Consider the following 22928-nt stretch of genomic DNA (forward strand, 5'->3'; position numbering starts at 1 on the left):
TGGTTTCGGTTCACATTCTCTTGTAGTTATTAGGAAGTCACTGTCATGATGGTGTAAGTTTGAACCTTGGTTTTCACGTCAGTGTTTCAGTGGCATTTCTCAGGGACTCTGCCTCTTCAGGGTAGTACCCTCCCAGGTACATTTTGTCAAGCTAACAGCAGCTGCATTAGTGGTTGGAAATCGTGGCCTTCCCCTTGATGGAAAACCCTGACTTCTATTTCTTGACTATTTGGGTAGTGTGAAAGAGCCCAGGTTGTCTGTCATCTAGGAGGAGGTGATACAGATGAGTGTCACATTGAAGGACGTTTTGGGGAAAGTTTCTGCCTTTCAGGGGTGTGAAAAAGCAGTTTTTTAAGCTCTCTGTTGTGGAGTCCTGTCAGCTTCAGCCTGACAAGAAGAATGTCATTAAAACCTCAGGGAAGACTTCCTTGTCGTTCCCATGATATTGCCTCCAATGCCAGTTTGGCTCAAAGAGGAGTTTCAAGAAGACGTTACCTTCAGCTTGCGTTGCAAGGAGGCAGGGTGCTGCATACAGATAATCACCATGAGTAAGCCCCATGATTGTTAAATCCCCTGAACAAAGACTGCCTAGCAAGAGAAATCATCATTTCTTGATAGTTGCTCAGTTGCCCACTCATTTCACACTGTAATTTATGCTTTTAATTTTCCCAGATTGCTGTGGATGCCTATACCCCGACAGCCAGGCTTCTAGTTCAGTCAACACTTCTTGTTAAAGGAGTAAGTAATTTTTTTTCTCCTGTCCCCTACAGATGATGAAGAGGTCTCCATTAGTGCAGATCCTGAGCCAGCTGACCTCCAGGAAAGCCCTGTGAACAACCCCACAGAGGAAAGCCTCGGTGAGCCTCCATGCATCAGCACGGTGACCTCAGAAAGTACAGCTCCAGAACAGCTAAATGGATACAGTGTGAACAGTGTGGATAGCCCAGGGGCTGTCAAACCACCTGGGGAAGTCAACCAGAACAGCTTAAATGAAGAGCTAGCAGGAGATGGGGAGGTTGACGCGGTGCCAGTTCCTGAGCCTTTGGAACCCATCCCAGGAGAAGTGCTGCCTTCTTTGAGTGCCACGGACCTCACGGAGCAGCTGGCTCTGCTAGCTTGCACGTCTCCTCCTGAGACTGAAGTTAGGGAAAATAACAAAGTCAATTCTGGTACTCAGGGAGATGGTGGAGTCTTGACCAGCATAGAAACGTTAGATATTGATGAGGTGAGTGCAGATGTGCATGCTGGCAAGGACCTAGAGAAGAGTCAGGAAGAAGAAGGGGCTTCAGCCCAGGAGGAGGAAGACAACAAGCTACAACTGAGGACCACAGCAAAGAGGAAAAACAGGCCGTGCTCCCTGCCTGTGTCTGAACTGGAGACAGTCATAGCTTCGGCTTGCGGTGAGCCGGAGACCCCTCGCACGCACTACATACGGATCCACAACCTGCTCCACAGCCTGCCCTCGGCACAGATGAGCAGCGATGGGGAAGAAGAGCAAGATGGTGGCAACGGTGGGGAGAACGACGAGGAGTCTACAGTCAAGGAGGCGTTGGAGAAGGAGGTGGTCAGTGAGAGCGAGACAGTGGCGGCAGAGCCTCCGCTGGAAAACGAGGCCGAAGAGAACTTCAGCCAGAGCATGGTGCCTCCTGGGACCTCAGATGAGCAACTCTCTGACTTAAATGACGGGCTGTTGGATGGGGAACACCCCAGGACAGGAAGCGAGAGCGAGTCGAGCTCCAGGCCCAATGGTGACAACGAATGTGAGGCGTGCGACACTTCTTGCTACAGCCCCTCTTGCTACAGCACCTCCTGCTACAGCACCTCCTGCTACAGCACTTCTTGCTACAGCACCTCCTGTTATGACAGTAACAATCGCTTCTCCAGCCATACCCGCTTCTCCTCCGTCGACAGCGCAAAGATTTCCGAGAGCACTGTCTTCTCCTCACAGGATGAGGAGGAGGAGGAGAACAGTGCTTTCGAGTCAGTGCCAGATTCAGTGCAGAGCCCTGAGCTGGACAGGGAGCAAGTGGATGGCTCCTCCCAGTGGCCAGATGAACTGGTAGCTCATGGTGTGAACCCACAGAGAGCCACAGAGAGTCTAGACACCCCAATAGCAGGTCCAAGCAGCAGAAGAGAAGGTTAGATCCTGAGAATTGATGCGCTGAGCAACCTTGATTATCGGAATGTCACAGAAGGCATCAGATAATCGAGGTTTCAGAGAGCTCAGGGTTTGTTTCATACAAATTTGGGGGCTGTGAGCTGGGCCAGACACCAGGGAGGGTTGGATAATTGAGTCTGTCCTTAAAAATCCCAGCAAAACCAAATAAATCAGACGGGGATCTGCGTATATGGATTCCTGTAGATACCCATGCATCATTATAAAATCAAGATTAGGTACTCTAGTTATGTGGCAGATCAGCATTATCACATCCACCAACTCATTCCTTACTTCCTGGGATTGTTCCATTTCACATATCTGATGTGCTGCCATGTCTCTGATGGTCAGTGAGAGGACCACCTTGTGCTTGTCAAAGGGCAGATATGCTGATTTACACCAGCTAAAGGTTGGGACCAGTTTCTGTATAGGATTGGTAGCCATGCACAGTCATAAGCATGGAGAAATCTAGCTATTTGTCTCTCATGAACCCAGTTTTCTAGCCCCGTTTGTTCCAATTCCCCAAGTATAAAACAGACTTACCCCAGATTTCGCAGACCTTAGGACAACTCAACAGAGATTATTTTTTTTCTAGATACTTTGAAAATTGAACTCTATTGAACTAAATTCTCATCTCTTTATCCTTCTCTAGAGATAAAACATACTTAAGATAAGTAATCTTCCATCTTTGTGATTTAGGTACTGGTTTTCCCAATCCCTCCAAACCCTTACATTAAATTCCTCCCTTTGGTAACTCATTTTAGGTTGTATGGAGTTATATCTAAAGGTGGGTTTGATCACTCATCTTTTCTTTGGCTAGTGTATCGTTTTTCTGCAGCTGAAGAAGTAAAAGCCTCAGCAGCAGCTAAGGAGCATGCAGCAGGGTCAAGAGGTAGTCTTTGCATTCCCAAATCCTGAGTCGTCTGTCTCCCACTATAAGTGGCACCAGATTAAAATGGCAACAAAAGGATAATATATTTGGAGATCACTGGGAAACTCCAGCTAAAGCATCCTTATGCCTTTTCCTTCTGCATTCCCAATTTATTTACCCCTGCCTTCCAGTGCCACAGACCCTACTCCACCAGAAAGGAAGGCCTGAGGGTAGACACATGCTGGACTGTGTAAAGACTTTGTAGGCAGCTGGGCCTAGGCACTTATTGGCTCTGCAGAGCAGAATCTAGCCCAAAGAATTAAATGCTCAGAAGTACACAGAGGTATAGAAGTCCAGTTTCCTTCCTTGCAGGCGAGGATCTTTGCGTGTGGAGAGCCTTTACGTGCAGGTATACCTAAGGGGGCACGAGCACGCCTCTGTGTGTGTGTGTGTGTGTGTGTGTGTGTGTGTGAGAGACCCTGCTTACAGACCTGATGGTTGTTGTGGACTGTGTGTGCTTTTGAGAAGGGGTGTGGGGGAAGAGGGTGCCTTCCGCGTGTGGATTCAGTCCCGCACCCAGCCTGTGCCCCCTGAGCCTGTGTAAAGGGCCCTGCAGCGTTCACAGTGCCTTTGCTTTCTTTAGCTGAGAGAGAGTATGTCTGCAGGGCAGCCCGGCTCGTAGCACTCTTGGTATCGGCAGGGGTGCTGCAGTAAATGTGCACGTTGCTTCGTGACTTGGCAGCCGTTACAAATACAGTAGCTGTGGTCACCTCCATCCACTCCAGGTGACTGGTACTACCATGCTTCCGCTGGCTTGGCGTAACTATCTTGACTAGGGGAGAGTCAATTATGGTGAGGTAAGTAAAGAAACATAGATGGATGATCTGGTAGTTGGTGCTACAACACCTGTAGTAGCAGCACAGTTTTTAAGGCTATGAGAGATGGACTTTTAGCACTGAGTAATAACTTACATAACTCTGCTGTCTGTTCAAAACATGCAGCAGATGCAACTGTGAGATACGCCTATACACAAGTGGTTTAATGAAGACATTTAACAGGCCATACGGTATTATCAGACCACCTAGAAGAGGGAGTATTTTTGTCTAAGCGATTTTTCTCACTTCTGGATGGTGTGAGATTTTTGCAGTTTTATACAAAACTGGCTTCTGCCTTCTAGCTGTTGGTTGTTTAAAGAAAAAACATATTTTTTGGTAAATGGTTTTTACATTTGATAGCTATACGTTTGGGGTTTTACAAAATGTTCATTCTTAGGCTGTTAAGATTCTGACATTAAAGACAGCTAAACCAGCCAGCACACAGTGAGTTTGGCTTAGCTGAATGGTCTGGGTTTGAATTTTGAAGTATCTTTGTGTAATTTTCTGGTGATGTTGGAAACATTAAATACATATTTTTTTTTTTTTTCCCATAAGCTGCATCTTTCTGATGCATGTAAATGTTATATTTATGCAATTCAGATTGTATCTGTGTTAACAGGCCCACCTGTAGCTGGAGGGTTATAGTGAAAAACTGTTACGACACTGTATGAAAATGTGTCTGTTAGTGGGATAAATAGTCCTGGTTTCTAAGATTTTAAGGACAGACCAAGAAGGAATCTTAATTCTGGAGCCTGTGAAGTTTTAACGTGCAAGTTCCTTATTCTCACAGTTGAGTCCAAGATAAGGAATGCTTTTTCATCCCTACTGTACCTTCTTAGTTTCTTAAAGGATTCTATAAACATTGAGGGGATCTTAAGTTACTTGTTCCTTTCAACAGAACATGAGTTTGGACATTTTCTTAGGTTTCAGTTATTTCATATTTGGATATATAGACAAATATACAATATTAGTGTTTTATAACTTCTTCTGCACTGTCTACTGTGTGTCTCTCTTTCTCCTACTTCCTTCCTTCTTCTGTACCTCAGGTCTTCCTTCTTTATCTCAGATCCTGACTATGTCTCACTCTCTTTTGTCCTCCTCTTCTACCACCTGTTTCCTACCTGTTTCTGGTCCTTCTCTCATTCTCCCTCCTTCCACCTAAGATGGACTCTTTGAATTTTGAAAAATACCTATGGAAGGGGATGATCTTCTGCTTTGCAGGTTCTGCAAAATCCTGCCGTTCCAGTCCACTTATATAGACACTGATCTTTTGGAAAAGCAGAGAAAGATCCAAGGCAGAGTTTAGCCTGGTATTCCACTGATGGGATGAATTAAAAGCTGGACCCAGGATTTTTCATGTTCCTGCCAATTTCTGCAGAAGCTTGAGTTTGGTTGTACATGCACAGTATTTCTCAGAGATCAAGCCTGATTCTTCTCTCGCTTACACTTGTGTGTCTATGAGTCCAGAATCTGGCCCATAATAGTTTAGCACTGACTCAAGCCTGAGATCAGAGCCTTGACTGCCTTATTTTAACAATTCTTTGGCATATGAGTTGTTATTAAAATAGTGCTTGAAAATAGGAATAACCAGAGCTGCTAGTATACCAGGCTAAGCTATTTTAAAAATAATCACTTGTTTTACAGTAGCACATTTTTTGAACCACATTGTGAAAACAGTGAATGACTGTCAATGTCTTGAATATCTTGTCCATAGGTGATTGTCCCTTACTCCATAATTCTCAGCCAGTCAGCCAGCTTCCTTCTCTGAGGCCTGACCATCATCACTACCCAACTATCGATGAGCCTCTTCCACCAAGTAAGCTTTAGTTTTTTAATTTATTGCATTTTTCAGCTTTTCCTGTTAACTCAAACAGTGTAGAGGTCAGTATGTCTTTCTAAGTAACCCCATCTGTTCTGTATATACATTCTCCAGAACCCAACCAATATGCCCTTTTGTTTCCCTTGTTTGATCCTGACTTCAGGTGTTGGCATGTTATTTTGGACAAGCTCCTAAGCTCCCTCTGCCTTGGTCTGTCTTCTTCCTAAGCTACCATGAAGTGAAAATAATAATATCTCCCTGTTGCCAGTCAGTGTGTTTAGACTCGAATGAGTGGGTATCTGTCAGGTGTTCTGGGAGCCTCACTATACAAAGCTTTCTGGGCGGTGTATCAGCAGAGCACTCTGATTTTTCTACAATGTTTGTCTCCAGGTTTTCCCTAAGCAGCTTCAGTGATGGTTTGGGGTGGCGGCCCCTGTGGTCTGTCAGCTCTGCATGCAGGAGCCCCTTCCCCGTCAGGATGCTCCTGGGACAGACAGGTCCAAATCTGAGCAAAACCAGCAGAAGCTGGGAAAAGGCAGCTCACGTACAGTGGTCTTGTACTGTCTTTGGATTTGCTAATCAGTGAGTTTTAGGGTCGTTGTGGATTGTAACGGTGTCTGCAGTTGTGCTGGGTAAAAATGAGAGGGTCTTGAGCAGCGCGATCAATCAGCAGGCTGATAATGTGGGATTTTTACCACCGAATCAACTGCTGGAGATGTTTTCACTTGCCTGTAGCCTTTCCCTCGTGTATTCCTGGAGGATTACCCCGCTTTTTGCACTGGCGTGAAGTGCCCAGCAGAGCGCACTGTATGCCCTGCAATGTGCTGCCGATCACCTTTGGACTTCAACACATGCTTTACCAACCTAAAATGTGTGGTGCCGCAGGAAAACAACCAGGTGTATAAACAAAGCACTCTGTTTTCTTCAAAGCCCAAGAAGGGAACATGCTTATTTGGCCTACGGTGCCCTTGACAAATAATTCATCATTTACCAACCATGCTGCCAGGATTGCCTAAGCTGAAAACAGCCGCGATGCTGGAGGCAGTGGCACAGTAGCGTGAGTGATTCAAATGCCTTTAGCCCGATGAAGTCTTATTAGAGTCCCACTGTGGCTTGCCAGTGAATGATGAAACAGGAATGATCACCTCTGTAACAGGCAAATATTTCTCTTCCTCCCACTCTTACCTCAAAACTTGGTGAATGGGGCATATTCCCCGCTGGATGACTTAAGGATAGGAGACTGACACCAGCTCAGGTGAACAAAAGATACTGTGAATCTGTTCCATATTCTTTCATCACCAATTTAATACCTTTTTCCTTCGTTGTTGTAATTATCCTCAAAAGGCAGATACTTCTACCACTGGTTTTCACAAGTGTTTTCGCAGCACAGTTTAAGGACGTGAAATTCAACGTGCGGTGATACAGTACAGAAGTGATACCTGTAGATATCCCTTTGTTGGATTTTATTTTAGCATTTGCATATAACATCATGTTTACAATAAAGGGTGACACTGTGGGCTTAAATATATTGATCTTCATAGGAATAGACTGTACTAAGATAATTTGGATTGGACAATTTGAATTGGATAATATCACTGAGGAAGCCTGTTTCCAAAAACTCTCCATGAAATATTAAGGTAATTTTAGAATGAAAACTGTAGCCTTAATCTAGAAATGTTTCTTCTTCTAGCGTTCAGTATTACTATCTCAGTGCCTTTAATGACTCTTAATCCTAGATAAATAGTTCTGCAATCATATGAAAGGAAGAAACTTTATATTTTAAACCTGTGTTACATGATGAAAGCTGGATTACTTCTCACATGCAGCACTAGCTTCCATCCATAAATAAAGTCAAAGATAATTTGCCAGTGCTGCAAGTTCAGCATTGACTGGTTTTATTTCAGCCACGGAGAATCTTCTAGACAGCCTTCTTTCTCTTTTGAAGAGTTTTCTAAATAACTTTGTCTCATCGTAACCCCACAATAGTTGGTTTCAGGGAAGAAACTTCATTTCAGAGAGTTTTATTTAGGAAAGTAAGGTAGAACAGATTCATTATTTGCGTAGGAATGTCGTAATGACCAGTCTGAATGTTAAGGCCCATACGAGGTTGACAGAAGATTTGCAGAGTTTGTACAGTCTCATGACAGCATTAATAGTCACCCTTTATTATGCGTGTGTTTGCTAGTACTGCTGGAAACCCTGCAGAACTGAAGCCAAGAAAAATAAGTGTGCCCAGCTCAGAGCTGCTCTTTGCCGAAGGTGTGGCTGAGCTGGGAAAGGGGAAGACACTGTATTTACTTTGCCCCACCAGGATTATGGTCCTGCCAGAAGAAGTTGCGTCTTCTGGTATAAATCAGAGCAGTTTCAGAGGCTGCTGTGAAATGTGAGTCGGCTGATGGAGGGGGATCGCTGGAGAACAAGAACCGGTGCTGTCCCGTCCCCAGCCTGTGCTCCAGCATGCTCTTACTGTGAAGGTTAGATGGAGGTTAGTCTCTGTTGTAGTGACACTCGTATTCTCCCTGAGAAACTAAGAAAAGACCCTGAGGAGATTTGGCTGCTTCCTACCTCACCTCGGCCCCTGAAGGAACATGAAGGGACTTGAGCTCAGCTCAGAAGCAGAGTTCTGTCTGCCAGTTCGCCGGCCAGCCTGTTCGTCTCTCTGTGCAGGTATCCATCCATCTGTGCACAAATCTGGTATCATCTGCAGCTTCACTGACGTGTGTGACTTGCAGGTTGTCTGGTGGGAACGCAGAAAGTGCACCTGCCACCTGTGTCCAACAAAAGTTTCGGCCCCCACCGCCCTCTGCCAGCCTTCCTGGGTGACCAGAAGGAGAGTTATTCAGCTGGTCAGAAATGCTGCTGCAAGGAGCAGTACTGCTGCAGGTTTCTCAAAAGCTGTGTGACACCCAATTCCTAATAGTTTAGCATGCCAGTGCAAGTGTCAGCTCATGGTTTCAGCTGTATTTACCCATAAAGAATAAGTGAATAAAGCAGCGCTCGTGGGTAGGCGTAGTTCATGTCAGTGCATACCACTGCTGGGTGCCTGATACATCCAACAGAGAGAGCCTTCCTGAAATTGTAATCCAGTCTGCAAGACCCTGACGTGATGTTTTCTCTGTGACAAGTTTCATTGCTCATGGATTTCTAAGTATTATGCTTAGGGATTTTGAGTTGCATTTAATTAGATGCTGCAACATTGCCTCTAGTGCCGGTAGTGCTTGGGGCTGGACTATGAGAAGCCCTTGTTTGGCTGTGTACTTGGGTACTATTATTCTTACTAAGTGTCCATCAGCAGGCTTCAGACCAATACGACCAGTTGATGTCTTCTGTAGGCTGTCTGGAGTGTCGATCTACAGCATTGCCTACAAGCTTCTAGTTATGCATCAACCTTTATTATTCTCACCTTGTTACATGTATACTACAGTAGTGTGGGGAGAGGGCTAGGATTTGTCCTTTGCCAGACAACAGCGAGGGAAATGGAGATCTTCATGATGTTAAGGTACATTATGTCACCTTTGATCTGGCCAAGATTGTTTCCTTGAGGATATTGTAGATAATGCATAGCTCCAGAAGGACCGTTCCCCACCCACGGTGGTACACCTGCCACCAGCGACAGCGTGCTCAGCAAGGCTCTGGCCTTCGACCTGCCTCATGTGTCGGTCTGATTTCCTTCAACGTGCATCTGTTATACTTGATGTGCTGTTTTTCACTGTCTTTTGTTTTAGGCATTGTTTCCACAAAGCTGTGATCTTGTTCTTGAAACAGCTACAACGTCCTTGGGAAACTTTACCTGGTGGGAGGAAGAGAGAGTCCTCTCCTTAAAATGATATAGTGATGTTCACAATGAGAGACACTGTGTGTGTACCTGTGGTGTGGCTATAGGTTTTGCATCTGTAAGGACTGAGGTACTTACAGTCAGCTTTGAAAGAAATAATGCGTGTGCATATGGCTCTTCTCATTTTGGAGTCGTACACAAAATGCCTCCAAGGACTCTCAGTGCCCATTTTTTTTAAGATTTGTGGGATTAATGTGTCAGGGACAGCCAGCCAGAGACTTCAGACAGCCTACACTTGACTGGGACCAGCCCAGGTGTGGGAACTGAGTTTAGCCAGGGCCAGCGTTCAGGGCATGGGAACCACTCATGAAGGACAGGTTTCTAGGTACAGCAGGAAGATGTCCAACTTCAGTGCTACTCTTAGAGAGCAGGAGATAAAATACAGAAAGTATGAAATCCACCTGATCCTGAACTTGATCGTAGAAAACCATAGAAGGAGTGGACTCGTCAGGGAGGAGGGTATCGTAGTAACAATATGGGAATAAGAGGAAGTGTTTGCCACCAAAGGTAATAACCATATGTGCATTTGTGTGTGAATGTGAGTGAGGTTTGTATATAAACACATGTAGACGGCATGTGCACGTATTTACATAGATATGCCGTAAGCTGATGTAGAAACATGAAGCTAGCAAGTCTAATCCACTTAATATCACTACTCCATACATTCCAACCAATTTGATATGTGGCTTTGCTAGCTAACTCACTTCCAATTTTTCCCGTTCCAAACACTTTTTTTTATCAGCATTACCATTTTCCACAGGCCATCATATACGAAATAAGTTAAAGTTTTCAATCATGAGACAACATAAACATTAGCAGGAAACAGTAATGATGGAAGGCACAATATTATGCTGCAAACGTGCAATCAAGTTGGCGTTCATCAGAGCAATAGATTTGTGATACTCATCTGTTTAGAGAGATTTCTAAAGATGTGTCCAACCAGGCTGTGATCAGGTTTCAGGGGAGCCTATAATTGCTGTATGGTATCCTTCGAAGCCGCTTTGTAAAATAGAAATGAAACATGTTTGTTCTGAAACATAAAAAAGAAAACATGGGATTTTCTGTATTAGTTGAGTTGTAATCCTTTTCTACTAAGAGTTAGTGCTATGTGGTTACCCCGACCTGCAGTAAATCCAGCCAACTGTTATTAATAATTGTAAAATTATCCAGCCCTTTAAAAAATGTAGCCATTATTTCACTTGTTTTTCATAGTCTATGGTAGTGAATTCCATAGGCTACCTATGTGCTGTGTGTGAAATGTTTATGTATATGCATATACTGCATATACATATATATAGACAAGCACATAGTATATATACACATTTAAATGTATACTTTGAATATATACACATAATATATATTGCACGCATGTAGGCTACGTATAGTATCTCTTGTGTGTATATACCCTGTCTGTGTATATGTATGCGTGTGTATATGTATCTCCCACATACAGGTTTTCTGGAAGGCATCACACTGACAGCATCACCCCTCCCTTTTTTTCCAACCCTAGATTGGGAAGCCCGGATAGACAGCCACGGGAGGGTATTCTACGTTGATCACGTCAACCGAACCACCACGTGGCAGCGCCCCACAGCCGCGGCAACGCCCGATGGGATCCACAGGTCTGGCTCCGTCCAGCAAATGGAGCAGCTGAACCGGCGGTGAGAGTTCGCCCCTCTGTTCCCCGGAGATCTGCGCTCCCCTTTTTCCACACTGCCCCAGTCCCTTCCTTCCTTCCTTCCTTCCTTCCTTCCTTCCTTCCTTCCTTCCTTCCTTCCTTCCTTCCTTCCTTCCTTCCTTCCTTCCTTCCTTCCTTCCTTCCTTCCTTCCTTCCTTCCTTCCTTCCTTCCTTCCTTCCTTCCTTCCTTCCTTCCTTCCTTCCTTCCTTCCTTCCTTCCTTCCTTCCTTCCTTCCTTCCTTCCTTCCTTCCTTCCTGCCTTCCTGCCTTCCTGCCTTCCTTCCTGCCTTCCTGCCTTCCTGCCTTCCTGCCTTCCTTCCTTCCTGCCTGCCTGCCTTCCTGCCTTCCTGCCTTTTCCTGCCTTCCTGCCTTCCTTTTCCTGCCTTCCTTCCTGCCTTCCCCCCAGTGAATCACAGCAGCTTCCCAAGGATTTACCTTCCCTCCTTGTCCCACTCCAACCTACACGTCCCAGTCCCCACTGCTGAGCTCCTCCAGCCTGCTGGTCTGCCTGCTGGTGGTGTCCGCTACCCAAACTTGCCCGCATGAGAAGTGCTGTTGAGTGAAAGCTGGTGCAAAACGTTTCAAAAAGCAAGAGGAGGCTTTTGGAAAACTTTTTTGAAATGACTCCCAGAAGAGATGGGAGTGTTCTTCCAGAAGATGGAGTCACTTTTACTGTTTAAGAGTGGCATCGATGGGTTGGCACCTACCGCTGTGCTGCAGAGGTTTCTGAGCTGACTGTTATTGAAATGGTGTTGCCGTATCAGTGTGGTGTTTCTACTCAAGCTAAGTAGGCCTGTTGAAAGGTCTGTCTCCTTTTCCAGGGCAGAGCACTACTCTAATACAACTGTACACATTTCCAGACATAGACAGATCTGCTTAGCTTTGCGTCGGGCCCTGTAAATCTGTCCGTTCGTTCTCAGCTGGCTGAGAAACCTCCTAACATGGCGTGTATTTTCCCTTTGTTTGACTAGTCCACACACAGATTTGTTTATCGTTTCCTTCTCATGCTTACTTTTCAGTCTGAAATTAGGAGGAAAGAGATAAAATAAACAGTTGGTCAAAAATCTTCCTTTTTTACTGCAGAAAAGGGTTTTTTTAATTACGTCCTTACTGTAATGATACGGTTTCTAGAAAAAGACAAGCAAAACTGAAATTCCAATTATAGCACATAAAATGTCACAAAAGCTTTTTGGTCTGTTTTTTCTGTGCTAAGAGAAAGATCTGCAGCTGTGGGGAGGATGCAGTTCCAAAGCACTCTGAAAAGAGTACAGAATAGTTTGGGAGTTACTGCACATAAGGAGAACCGGGCCCTGAATGACAACAACTAGAAAGTTAATGTGTCTTGTAGGGAGCAAACCAGCCTTCTTAAAGTGGTTGTTCTGCAACTTGACACCATCAAGATGCTCTTGAAGGATTTATCCTTTTTTTTCACCAAAATTCATTGCATTGGATGGCATTTCATAGCATGTGTTATATCTTGCAGAAGTGAAAGAACCTGCCCAGTGTTTGTTTTCATTATAGCTTTCCTCAGAATGTGTCAAGCCACCATGTTAATACAAAGAAACAAGCTAAAGAAAGTGAATGTTTAATGTAATTCCTTCAAGGGATTTACATGACTTTTCTGCCATTTAGCATTTCTCTTTAAGAGGGATTTGGGCCAGTCAAAGCTCAGACTATTTGGCTGCCCCTTAAACAAGTTATCTGCCACAGAAAGCAAAAAGCTCTGTTGTGGACCTGCATCAGCTTTTTGTTTGTTTTTTTTTGTTCGTTTTTTTTTTTTTTTTTTTGAGGTTGAATTGGACTCGTATAAGTGCAACATAACCAGGAAATGAATAAGTGCTTGTGAGAGTCTGTGTAGGAACCGACCATTCTGTTAGTTAACCGCAGGTTAATCATTAAACCAGCTATCTCAGCAGAAACTGAAGGGTAGGCGTTGACTTTGTGACCTCCTTGCTTCAAAATTTATTACGCCATGTTTTCACATAGGCTGCCTAGCTTTCTTGGTTATGTCTTGATTATCACTGGTTTGGGTTGGGAATTGACAGTTCATAGGACTGACGTTCTTTGAATCTCTCTATTTCTAGTATTCACATACCCAATTACAAAGTGAGAAGCATAGAGGGTCTTCAGCAGTGGCTTATCTGTCCTTACCCAAGTCCCACTGGAGACTAAGCACTTTCCAACTTATTAAACATGAACTGTCATGGCTTCTTGGGACAGAGGAAAAAGGCTGATGATTCTCTACTCTCAGCCGGAGAACTCTTTTGATTTGAGAAGTTGAATACAGAGGTCTCCTGTTGTTCTCAAGTTCGGGAACATTTCAAAAGATTCTAGTAAGAGGGATCCATACTGAATTTCCGCGCATTTGTCCAGTGACAAGTCATTTCTGTGTTTTCCACCCAGCTGTTATAATTTTTTAAATTATTGTTGTCCTAAAGCTAATTTCAAATATTTCATGTGCCCAGCTTTCAGGACTGTGAGGAAACCCACTTTTCAGAAATGGTTATTATCAGCATTGTGGAGGATCGGGCTTTGTTATAAGCAAACAAAGTTTTGTTGTATTTCAGTTTTGTTGTATTTCAAACCTCATTATTTGAAATGTTCTTCAGCGAACATACCTGAGAATCATTTTAGGTGAGGCAACAGCAAACACAGACCTTGCTGATAGAATTAGCAGCAGCCTGAACTTTTGCTCTAACCTCAAACAAAATTTGGACTTAAAATCACTTAGCAGTTTGAAAAAACTTGGCGACTTTTCGTTTTAAACCAATCTACTCACTTTTCAGCTTCCTGGTTTCATTTGTGGAAGGGAATGGAAATACCAAAATATTACAAGGAAGCTTGGTATTTCTAGCCCAGCCAAAACCACAAAGTTTTGGAAATTCAGCTTGAAAAAAAAAACATAACTGTGCTTGCGCCTAGTCCTGCTTTCCTTCTGTGCTCCAAGATTCCCATTAGCTGTGCTAGCCACTTGAGGATACAGGGAATGCAAAACTGGAATCCAGGTGTTGGGCAAACTCCAGAGAGACACCTCTACCTCTTGTTTTAAAGACTCTTGCTCATTTTCTGCAGCACTACCTGGCTTGCTTACTTGTTAGCAAAGCAGGTAAGAGCCCTTGTTGTTCAAGCTCTGGTGGAAAGATGATTGGCAGCATATGTATATCTAGACGTGTCTTTGCACTAATTTAAAAAGTAATAAGTAACATAAGAAATTATAACCGTAATAGGTAAGACAGCCACAGTGTGGTAAACCTCAATTTCTTTGACAAATCACTTTAAAAGGAGACTGACATTTCCAGAGGCATTCCCATAACTTGTGCACTTTCAATGTTTTCTCCAATTACTTTGGCATTTTCTGGTATTTATATAAGATGATTTTATAGTATTGGGACCCAAAAGAAAAACGTAGCCTTTTGTTGGCATACAACTAGTGTTATTCTTTAACGTTTGCCAATAGGGATTTTCTACCATCTAATTAAATTGAAGCTACAAGGTTTTTGTAAGTCTGCTTATATCCCTTGATTATATGAATTTTTTTTTTTTTTTTCCTTTTCTGTTGCATGTGGGTACTGTAAAACTCTTCCAGTAGTGGAATGGAAAGTTCATTCAATTGCCTGCAGTCAAGTGAATAAAAATGTAAAATGTAGTTCTAAAACAGAGGGTTTAAAACTGCAGTAAATTCATGCTGTTGTGAAACCTACTCTCAGAATTTCCTTGAAAAGATGGATGTTTACTTAAGCTGTCAAAGTACACATTAAATGTAGTTTCAAATGACTGAGTATTGGGGGACGCACATAGTACTGTGAAAGTTTAGCATAAATCTATTAAAACTTTAACTATTTTTCTTAATTATCTCCAGCCCTTCTGCCCGAGATCGGGTTAGAGTGAGGTACTGGAGATGATATCTGATAAAAGATGTAAAAGCCAAATCCTACCTGCTTGTCTTTAATGATCCTGTGTCATTCTGAGGAACTAACTCCTGACTAACTTCTAATTTGGAATAAATAAAGTGTGCATTGACAAATAAAGAGAGAGAAAGTAAGTAAAATTCGTAATCAGAACTTGAGATGAGGAAAGAAAAAAGAGTGTAAGTCAGGAAAAAGAGACGCAAACAATGCTGGATCAGATTAAATGCAGGCAATAAAGCCATCCTGTTTTATATGCATATGGAAAAGCAATCCAGAAATAAGGATTAAAAATACTGGAGTGGAGGAAAAGCTAATTAAAATAATTAAGATAGCCTATTTTCTTTCTTTCATTTACTTTCTGCTTCTCTCTTCCTCTTTCTTCTTATGCTTTCTTTTTCTTTTCCTTCTCTCTCTGTATATAAAATATATTTTCTTATTCAGTATATAAGACATATTCATAACTTACCAGTAGAACCAAAGAAGTCTTGAACTCTCATCTTACTCATCGGTCTATATGAGTGAACAAGTTAACTAGAATTTGTTTTGTGTAGTGCAAATTTAAAACACTCCAGGTTATTTCCATGACCAGATATATGTTTTGTTCCTGATCTGGTGAAGTATTTAGGGTTGGGCTCATCCCTAAGACCATGATCAGTCCCATTGACATCAACTAATGTGGCAATTAGTTCCATGGAAATTACACAGGTGGTTTTTTTTAAGGCGTTCTCAGGTTTTTATTAAGAATGCTCTTCTGTTGTCCCCCTTGCTGTTGTTTGCTTATCTCTATATTGTTTCCTTTTCCTTGCTCTGCAACTAGTCACCACCCAAGCTGAATGCCCAGTCCCACTGGTTTCAAAAAATGAACATAATGCTTTTGCATCCTCATGCTGTCCACTCAGCTCATGTGTTACATCCTGTTGTACTTTCCCGTGGCTGTCGTTTCAATTAGATGTAGCTCCCTGAGGTCATGCCACCTACTACTTTGCATTCCATATTGCCTACCAAAATGGAAGTGTTCACAACCTGTTGGCCATGCAGTATTGTAATAAACGTTTTGTGAACACTCTTAATAGCCTTTACCTTTTTAGGGTTGAGCATGTGCATCCAATATTGTAATAAGAAAGACTGAAGGGTACTCAGTGCATCACAGGATCAATCCTTACTTCACTGGTTACGCTACCATAGGATGAAATGACAGGGGGAACCATGATCCATCAGTAGTTTCAGGTTTCAGACGTCCAGATGTTTTAAAGGGAAGCCTAGTAGCAACCTGTAGCCTAAATACCCGTGTAAACTTCACCTTTGAGCATTCCTTGCTTTGCATCTTCTGTAGCTACTTGTTAGTTAGTCAGTGCAAGATGCCATTATTTGCAGAGTAATGGTTGGCCCAAGTGTGAGTAGCTGCATCGGTTGAAGGGGAAGACTCAGGCTCTTATTCTGTCGTGTGCTGAAGATAGAATTACTGGAATCATTCAAAACCAGTGCTGATTGTTACGGTAGAAAGCACCAGAAAGCTGTTAACTAAAGCATGTTGTTCCTTTCTCTGAATGGATGTAGGTACCAAAATATCCAGCGAACTATTGCAACGGAGCGGACTGAAGACGATGCTGTAGTGAACAGGGTGGAGAGAGTTCCCACTGGAGGAGGAAGCGACTCTGAGGCAGAGCCTTCCCAGCCAAGCTCAGGTACGGGGAAAAAAGGTTTTGAGTGGCATGTTCAGTGCCATTCAGTTTGGGGGATATCTGTGTTTCCATGGGAGACTGCAACTTTATTGTACCAGCTTGCAAAACTAATTAAAAGAAAAGAGCTTTAGACCTGAAACCACAGGTTTTAGACCTGCAGCTCCAAGTACAAAGCCAGATACAAAGGGCCTTCGTTCCTTTTTAACAACCACTAAGACAGACAAGGCATTTTTACTTTCGTAAAGGGCTATTTGGAATCAAAATGGAAAAGGCATCTGGTTTTTATTCGCCTTAGGAGCTGCAAAAACAGTGCTGTCTTATTTTTGCTGCAGTGTGATTTTTGTCTTGGGGCACTGCAGTTTGTTCTCTCTGGGCATGGTTTCTGCGCTGCCACATTTGCCCATGTGGTCACACCTGCAGTGACCCTGGCATCCAGCACGAAATACTTGGGGTTTTAAAGCTGCAATTTTGCGATAGCTATGAGCTGATCTAAGTGTGGGCTGCCTCTGCAGGAGGCATAGCTGTCTTTTTGCTTATCACTAGATTATGCGACAGGACTCCATAACAGAGCAGAGAACCAATCTGCCTCAAAAATAACCTTGTTTCTTGTACTTAATGTTGTTTACAGCCAGATTGGTTCTTTCATCTGGTTCATTAGATGGTTGGATGAGAATGAGTGTCACTAGACAGAAGAAGAGGAGAACGTGCACCCAGGACAGGATGGGGTGTCAGGGAACTCTTCTACTCTTTTTGGTGGTAGTCATACTCCATTTTCTTAAAACATTTGTAAAACAATAGCATAAATGTTTGTTTCAGGTAAGAAACACCAGCAATCAGACTAGTGCCCACTATGCAAGTTGTGGACATGTGAAAAATAGCTATTTGCTTTGCCTGAGAACTTGTACCACCAAAATGAACAGCCAGTTCTCTTCCTTTGGATCATTCTCACCTCCACCTAACCTGGTGTTCTGTGTTGTCAGCTGGAAGTAAATCTGACTTCTGCCATCCTTTTGCCATCCCTCTGTAAATAGCGTTGGCAAAGGGAACGGAGCAACACAACATCTGCTTGAATTTTCTTAATGTTCCATTTTGAATAGGAAAAATTATACAGAGAAACGGTGAACTTACTTTTTTTTCTTTCAATAAGTTTAGAAAATTACTCAATTTTGCCTGTTTGTTTTCCTGATCCATTAGGTGTTTTTAGCTTGAAATTCAATTTTGACCAAGAATGTTTAACGTTTGATACTCAAACCCTCCTTGCAATCCTTTGTATTGCAATTTATGGATGCCTTTTACCTACATTGGATCTTATAGGGAGAACACAGTCCTTTCTATTAGCAGCTGAAATGGAAATGAGGTACAAGTATTATTAGTATTTAAATGATAAGTAATGTAGTCATTACTTGTAATATGTATAATCATTTACTACCATAGCCTACACAATAAAATAGGGATTGAATAGTAATTGCTACCAGTAAGTATTTAGGTCAGTTTATTATGTAACATTCACTTTTTTGTTCTAACCCTGAAGAGATAATAGTATATGATATATGTCATCTTACATGATTAGGAAATGGTTTTTGCTATAGACACTTGCTTTGCTTTTAAGAGAAAAAGTCAATATTGTATAAAATGTCAAGAACTAAAAGATCAAGGGTGTTGTAAACCACGCTAGAATAAGAAAAAGCTGCAGTATTGTGTATTTGCTATTTGCCTTTTAATTTAAATGAAAAATGTCAGAAGGAATACAATTTAGGCACACTAATCGAGATTCTAAACCAGTGTAAATCAATTTAACTCCAGCAATGGATCCAGTCTGGAGCTTTAAGTGGATAAAATAATATGATGTGTCTAGCAGTAAGGAAAAAAAAGTGATAATTGATAAGAAACAAGTGGGAAACTGTATTTATTCTGTTGATGACATCTACATCCAATTTCCTTGGACTGCAAATGAAAGTTGGCTTGTATTGGAAAATGCCAGAACTGCACACTCAAGCCATAATTCCATGGTAGGAAGCATTTTTTGGAAGGCTGTAGAAAGTCAAGGAGTTCCCACCTCTACAGCGTTACATTCTCAAATGCTTTGTTCTGCTCCTGTGCTTCGCAAATTGATACAGGTTAAAAATAATCCCTTTGTGTCCGTTTTTGTTTTCGTTACCATACAAGTCCCCAAAACCATGGACTTGCCAAAAATAATGCAGTTACAAGTAACGGGTGATGCTCTGCAGCACCAACATGGATGTGAGCGTGAGGGGACTTCCTTAACCCCGTCCTGCTACCAGGTGGTTTCTGCTGGTGAACTGGATTGGGAAATCAGGTCTGGCTAAAATCACCAGTAGGAGGAACTGGTCAGGACCTGGGTGTCAGTACAGAACCGAACCATGAGCTGGTAAGAGCTGTTGTGGTCACACTGATATTTAGACACAGCAGCAGCTGTGACACAGAGTTTTATAACATACAGTACAGAAAAGCGTCCAGCTCCTGCCCTGCTGCCGTAAGCACTGCACCGCTAATCCTAAGGAGAACATCTACCAGTTTGCCAGCAGGCTTGGAGACACACAGAAGGTGGGTGCACTGGGCAGGATGGTGACTTTTTTGGTCACTTTGTGGCTATTCATTAAAGGTTAAATAATAGACTGCACTTGCCACTACCTTAATAAGATTTTGCTGCATTTTTTTTTTTTTTTTTTTTTTTTTTTGTCCAGAGATTAGGAGAGAAGGTTCTCTTTCTCCTGTGAATTCTCAAAAAATCACCTTGTTGCTGCAGTCTCCAGCTGTGAAGTTCATCACCAATCCGGAGTTCTTCACTGTGCTGCATGCAAACTATGTGAGTAATTATGATTCGCTCTCTCACACTAGTGATTTCTGAATCCAAAAACTGTGCCCCAGGCCTCTGGGGAGAATGCACAGGGAATTTGAATTGCGTGACTCGGGGCTCAGTTGTCCTTTTTGAACACCAGCCCAGGTTGGGGATAGCACAGGCAGGCTGCTCTGAGGAATCTCTTGCTGCGATTCAAGAAATTCCCTGGTACAGAGAAGCTCATGAATGTTATCTTTCCAGAATAAGCAGGAACCCTTGGTTTTGGCTTGGTTGATTCTGTTTCTGAAAGGAGTGAGGTTGTTGCTTTTTGAGCCATGTTCCTGAGAAATCTTACCCAGATACCACCAAGTCTCAGGGAAACAGAGGGAAAAAATTATTAACTCGTGGAGTTTGCACTCCCAAGAAGCAGGTGGGCACAATGCCATGAAAGAAATGCTGACTTTGGGTCAGCATAGCTATTTTGGAAAAAACAAGAATGAAAACAAATTTTCAAAATTCAAGTAAGGTTTGGGTTTTTTTTTTCATTAATACAATAAATCTGCATGTTTTCTTGCAAACCTGGTGTGGAGTGGAAAAAATTTAATGATAGGTCAACCAGGAGGAAGCAGATAGGGAAATCTCACAAGGAGATGCAGTCCTCGTTTTCCATATCTTGAATGTAGTTCAGCTAGACATCTACACATGACCTCTGAATATTTGGAAAGTCATCCATTTCTGGGTAGGGATGACCTTTGTTTTTGAAAGGAAAAGAAACACTTCAGGAGTAGCCTCAGCACAGGTCTTCAGCTAACTACAGACATCAAGTTTTGGCTGTGGTGCTTTGCGGGTTGGAGCCAGCTGTCCACTTCCAAGCATCTGCCAGAGATTATTGCCCCTGAAATCCTGCAGAGGAAGGCATATATTAACACATCTGACATTACCTGAGCTAGGTTACAGAGTGCACCTAATTTCTTACATTGACAGGGTGATATATGATGCTGTATAGTTGGGAGCAATATCATTTTCGTTCGGCATAGTTGTTTGCAAAATGAGCGACTGATTCCCCGGTGGTGTAAGGAACAGCTCACAAGAGACTGAATCCCAATTTTATTTCTCCCTGAAATAAAAAAAGACAAGAGAGGCCTTCGGTTTCAGCATATAAAGTTGTCTCTAGTACGAGAGCCAGAAAAATCTATTGAAATGCCTGTCAAATGGTCATACGGATTCCACTTGTACAGAAATAATAGCCCACATAACTTCTGGCATAACATAGTTGTAATATTTTAACCACAAGCCCCTATTAAAATTTTAAGCTATTAATTATGCCAATGAAGTTGGGATTGGAAAATACTATCCAGCAGTTAGAATTAAAAGGGAAAGACTCTTATTCTTCAGATATTTCCACAGAGGGATAAAACTGCATTACACTTCTTTGTTTCCCTAGTGCAGCTAAGAGATACTCAGACAGTCACTGATCACACATTAGATCAAAATACAACTTCTGTCATGGAGTAGTCTGAGATCTTAGCAATTTGTGACCATGAAGCTTTCCTGGGTTATAACGAGGTCATATCTTCAGGGCAGAGATCATATCTCTGTGATTTCATAACATTTACCAACCCTTGCCATAATTAGGGACCCTGTGCTACAGGGAGTATTCTCTTCTCAGTGCTACCACCATGATAAATCCTTACATAATAGAGATAATACTTGTAAATGTTTTATTGCATTATAGTGGTTAAAATGCATTAAAAGCAGACGGACACTGACCATTCAAAGCTGTTGGGTCAGATTCTCTGGACAGATTACAGGTGTGCACACTGGGACTCACTTCACTGGAGACACAAGTCCTCCAGTGATCCTTTATTACTCTGGTGAGTAATTAAATCCTTTGGGCTGACCAGCAGAACCAATACACTCATTTTCTCTCTAGTGAAATGCTCAGAAGGGTTGCAGATCTCTGTAAAGTTTCCTACCCTGTCTTGAGGAGCTTTTTCCCTGAAGTAAAAGATCCCAAGATCCCAAGAGTAGCCTGTGGATGAGAAAAAGTGTTGTCACCACAAGTGTATTTTGTGATGCTCTATCATTAAATACACTGTGGCAATAAATATAGTTCCCTTTGTCCCCCAGCCTGCAACCAGATCGGCACTAACTCACTCAGAACTGCATCAGGGCAGGTTCCTCTAAGTGGTTTATTTAATGCCCTTTGTGAGATACAACTAGCTGCCTGAGGGGTGGCGTTCATCTGACTCATGAAAACGTCTCTGTATGACATGCTTTGTAGTCATTGCAGAAACAAATATTCAGTGCCAGGAAACGATTCGTATCTTCCAAAAATAGACCCTTGAAAGTGTCTGTTTCTGTTCTGTGGCTATAAAGTGACCGTAAATAAGGTCACAAGCTTAGATGTAGGCACCTGCACTGCAGTCCTCTTAAGTTCATGAATCCTATCACATTCATCTTGACTTGAATTATAGCATAAATACATGCTCACAGCTGTCCTTGGGTATCTCTGGCACCATCCGGTCACACAAGCAGTGTTTCTGATGACCGGTGAAAGCAATGAAATAGGCACAACTACGTGCGTCTTGAGTGTGTGGTGTTTTAGCTGGCCATCTTTTCAGAGTGCATTAGAAATGCAGTTTATGCGGTGTGGGACGTTTCACTTTCCAGATTGTATTTCTTAATTCTAGGTGTTCGTGTAAAGTATTCATTCAAATCAAAACAGTGAGATGGAAATGATTCTTGACTCTAACAGGATTTGTTTCAGTTCTTCGGGCATACGCCCCACGAAATAACCAAATATGTTGTTTTGATATCAGACCTGGTTTTCCTCACTTCCATTTTCCATCTCATAGAGTGCCTATCGAGTCTTCACTAACAGTACCTGCTTGAAGCATATGATTCTGAAGATCCGTCGAGATGCTCGTAATTTTGAGCGCTATCAGCACAACAGAGACCTGGTAAATTTTATCAACATGTTTGCTGATACCCGACTGGAGCTTCCTCGTGGCTGGGAGATAAAAACTGACCAGCAGGGCAAGGTAAGAGTGCCAACAAAACGAAACACTTGTTGAACACAGCACATCAGGCCACATGACTATTGAAGGTTCCTACCTTCTTGATTGAAAATTGGTGAAGGTCTGGTTTAAACAACACAAGCAGCAAGTGGAGTTATTTTAGAAGCAGAAAAAAGCTTGAGGAGCAAATGTTTCGAAGCACGGTGGTGACTGTAGCTTTCACACCGTAGCCAGGGCAGCACTGGACTAATCAAAAGTTTAAGCCAGAGCTTAGATCTGTCATGA

At 42.6% G+C, this 22928-nt stretch overlaps 1 protein-coding gene across 5 annotated transcripts in view; it reads left to right on the forward strand.

Moving 5' to 3' along the window:
- HECW1 (HECT, C2 and WW domain containing E3 ubiquitin protein ligase 1) overlaps positions 1-22928 on the forward strand; it is a 267781-nt gene that overhangs the window by 188169 nt on the left and 56684 nt on the right. For 3 of the 5 annotated variants that reach the window (XR_006166814.1, XM_042806277.1, XM_042806276.1), the window contains 6 exons: positions 771-2138; positions 5616-5717; positions 11066-11216; positions 16699-16826; positions 19529-19650; positions 22482-22667. Coding sequence is in view for 4 of the 5 variants with exons in the window: in XM_042806277.1 (XP_042662211.1) it covers positions 771-2138; positions 5616-5717; positions 11066-11216; positions 16699-16826; positions 19529-19650; positions 22482-22667 (2057 nt within the window). In the remaining variant the exon portion in view is untranslated. The remainder of the gene's footprint in view (positions 1-770; positions 2139-5615; positions 5718-11065; positions 11217-16698; positions 16827-19528; positions 19651-22481; positions 22668-22928) is intronic. The other 2 variants (XM_042806279.1, XM_042806278.1) reach the window with 2 other exon arrangements.

This window comes from Tyto alba, unplaced genomic scaffold, assembly GCF_018691265.1.
Source record: "Tyto alba isolate M040663 unplaced genomic scaffold, T.alba_DEE_v4.0 Super-Scaffold_46, whole genome shotgun sequence".
Lineage (NCBI taxonomy): Eukaryota > Metazoa > Chordata > Aves > Strigiformes > Tytonidae > Tyto > Tyto alba.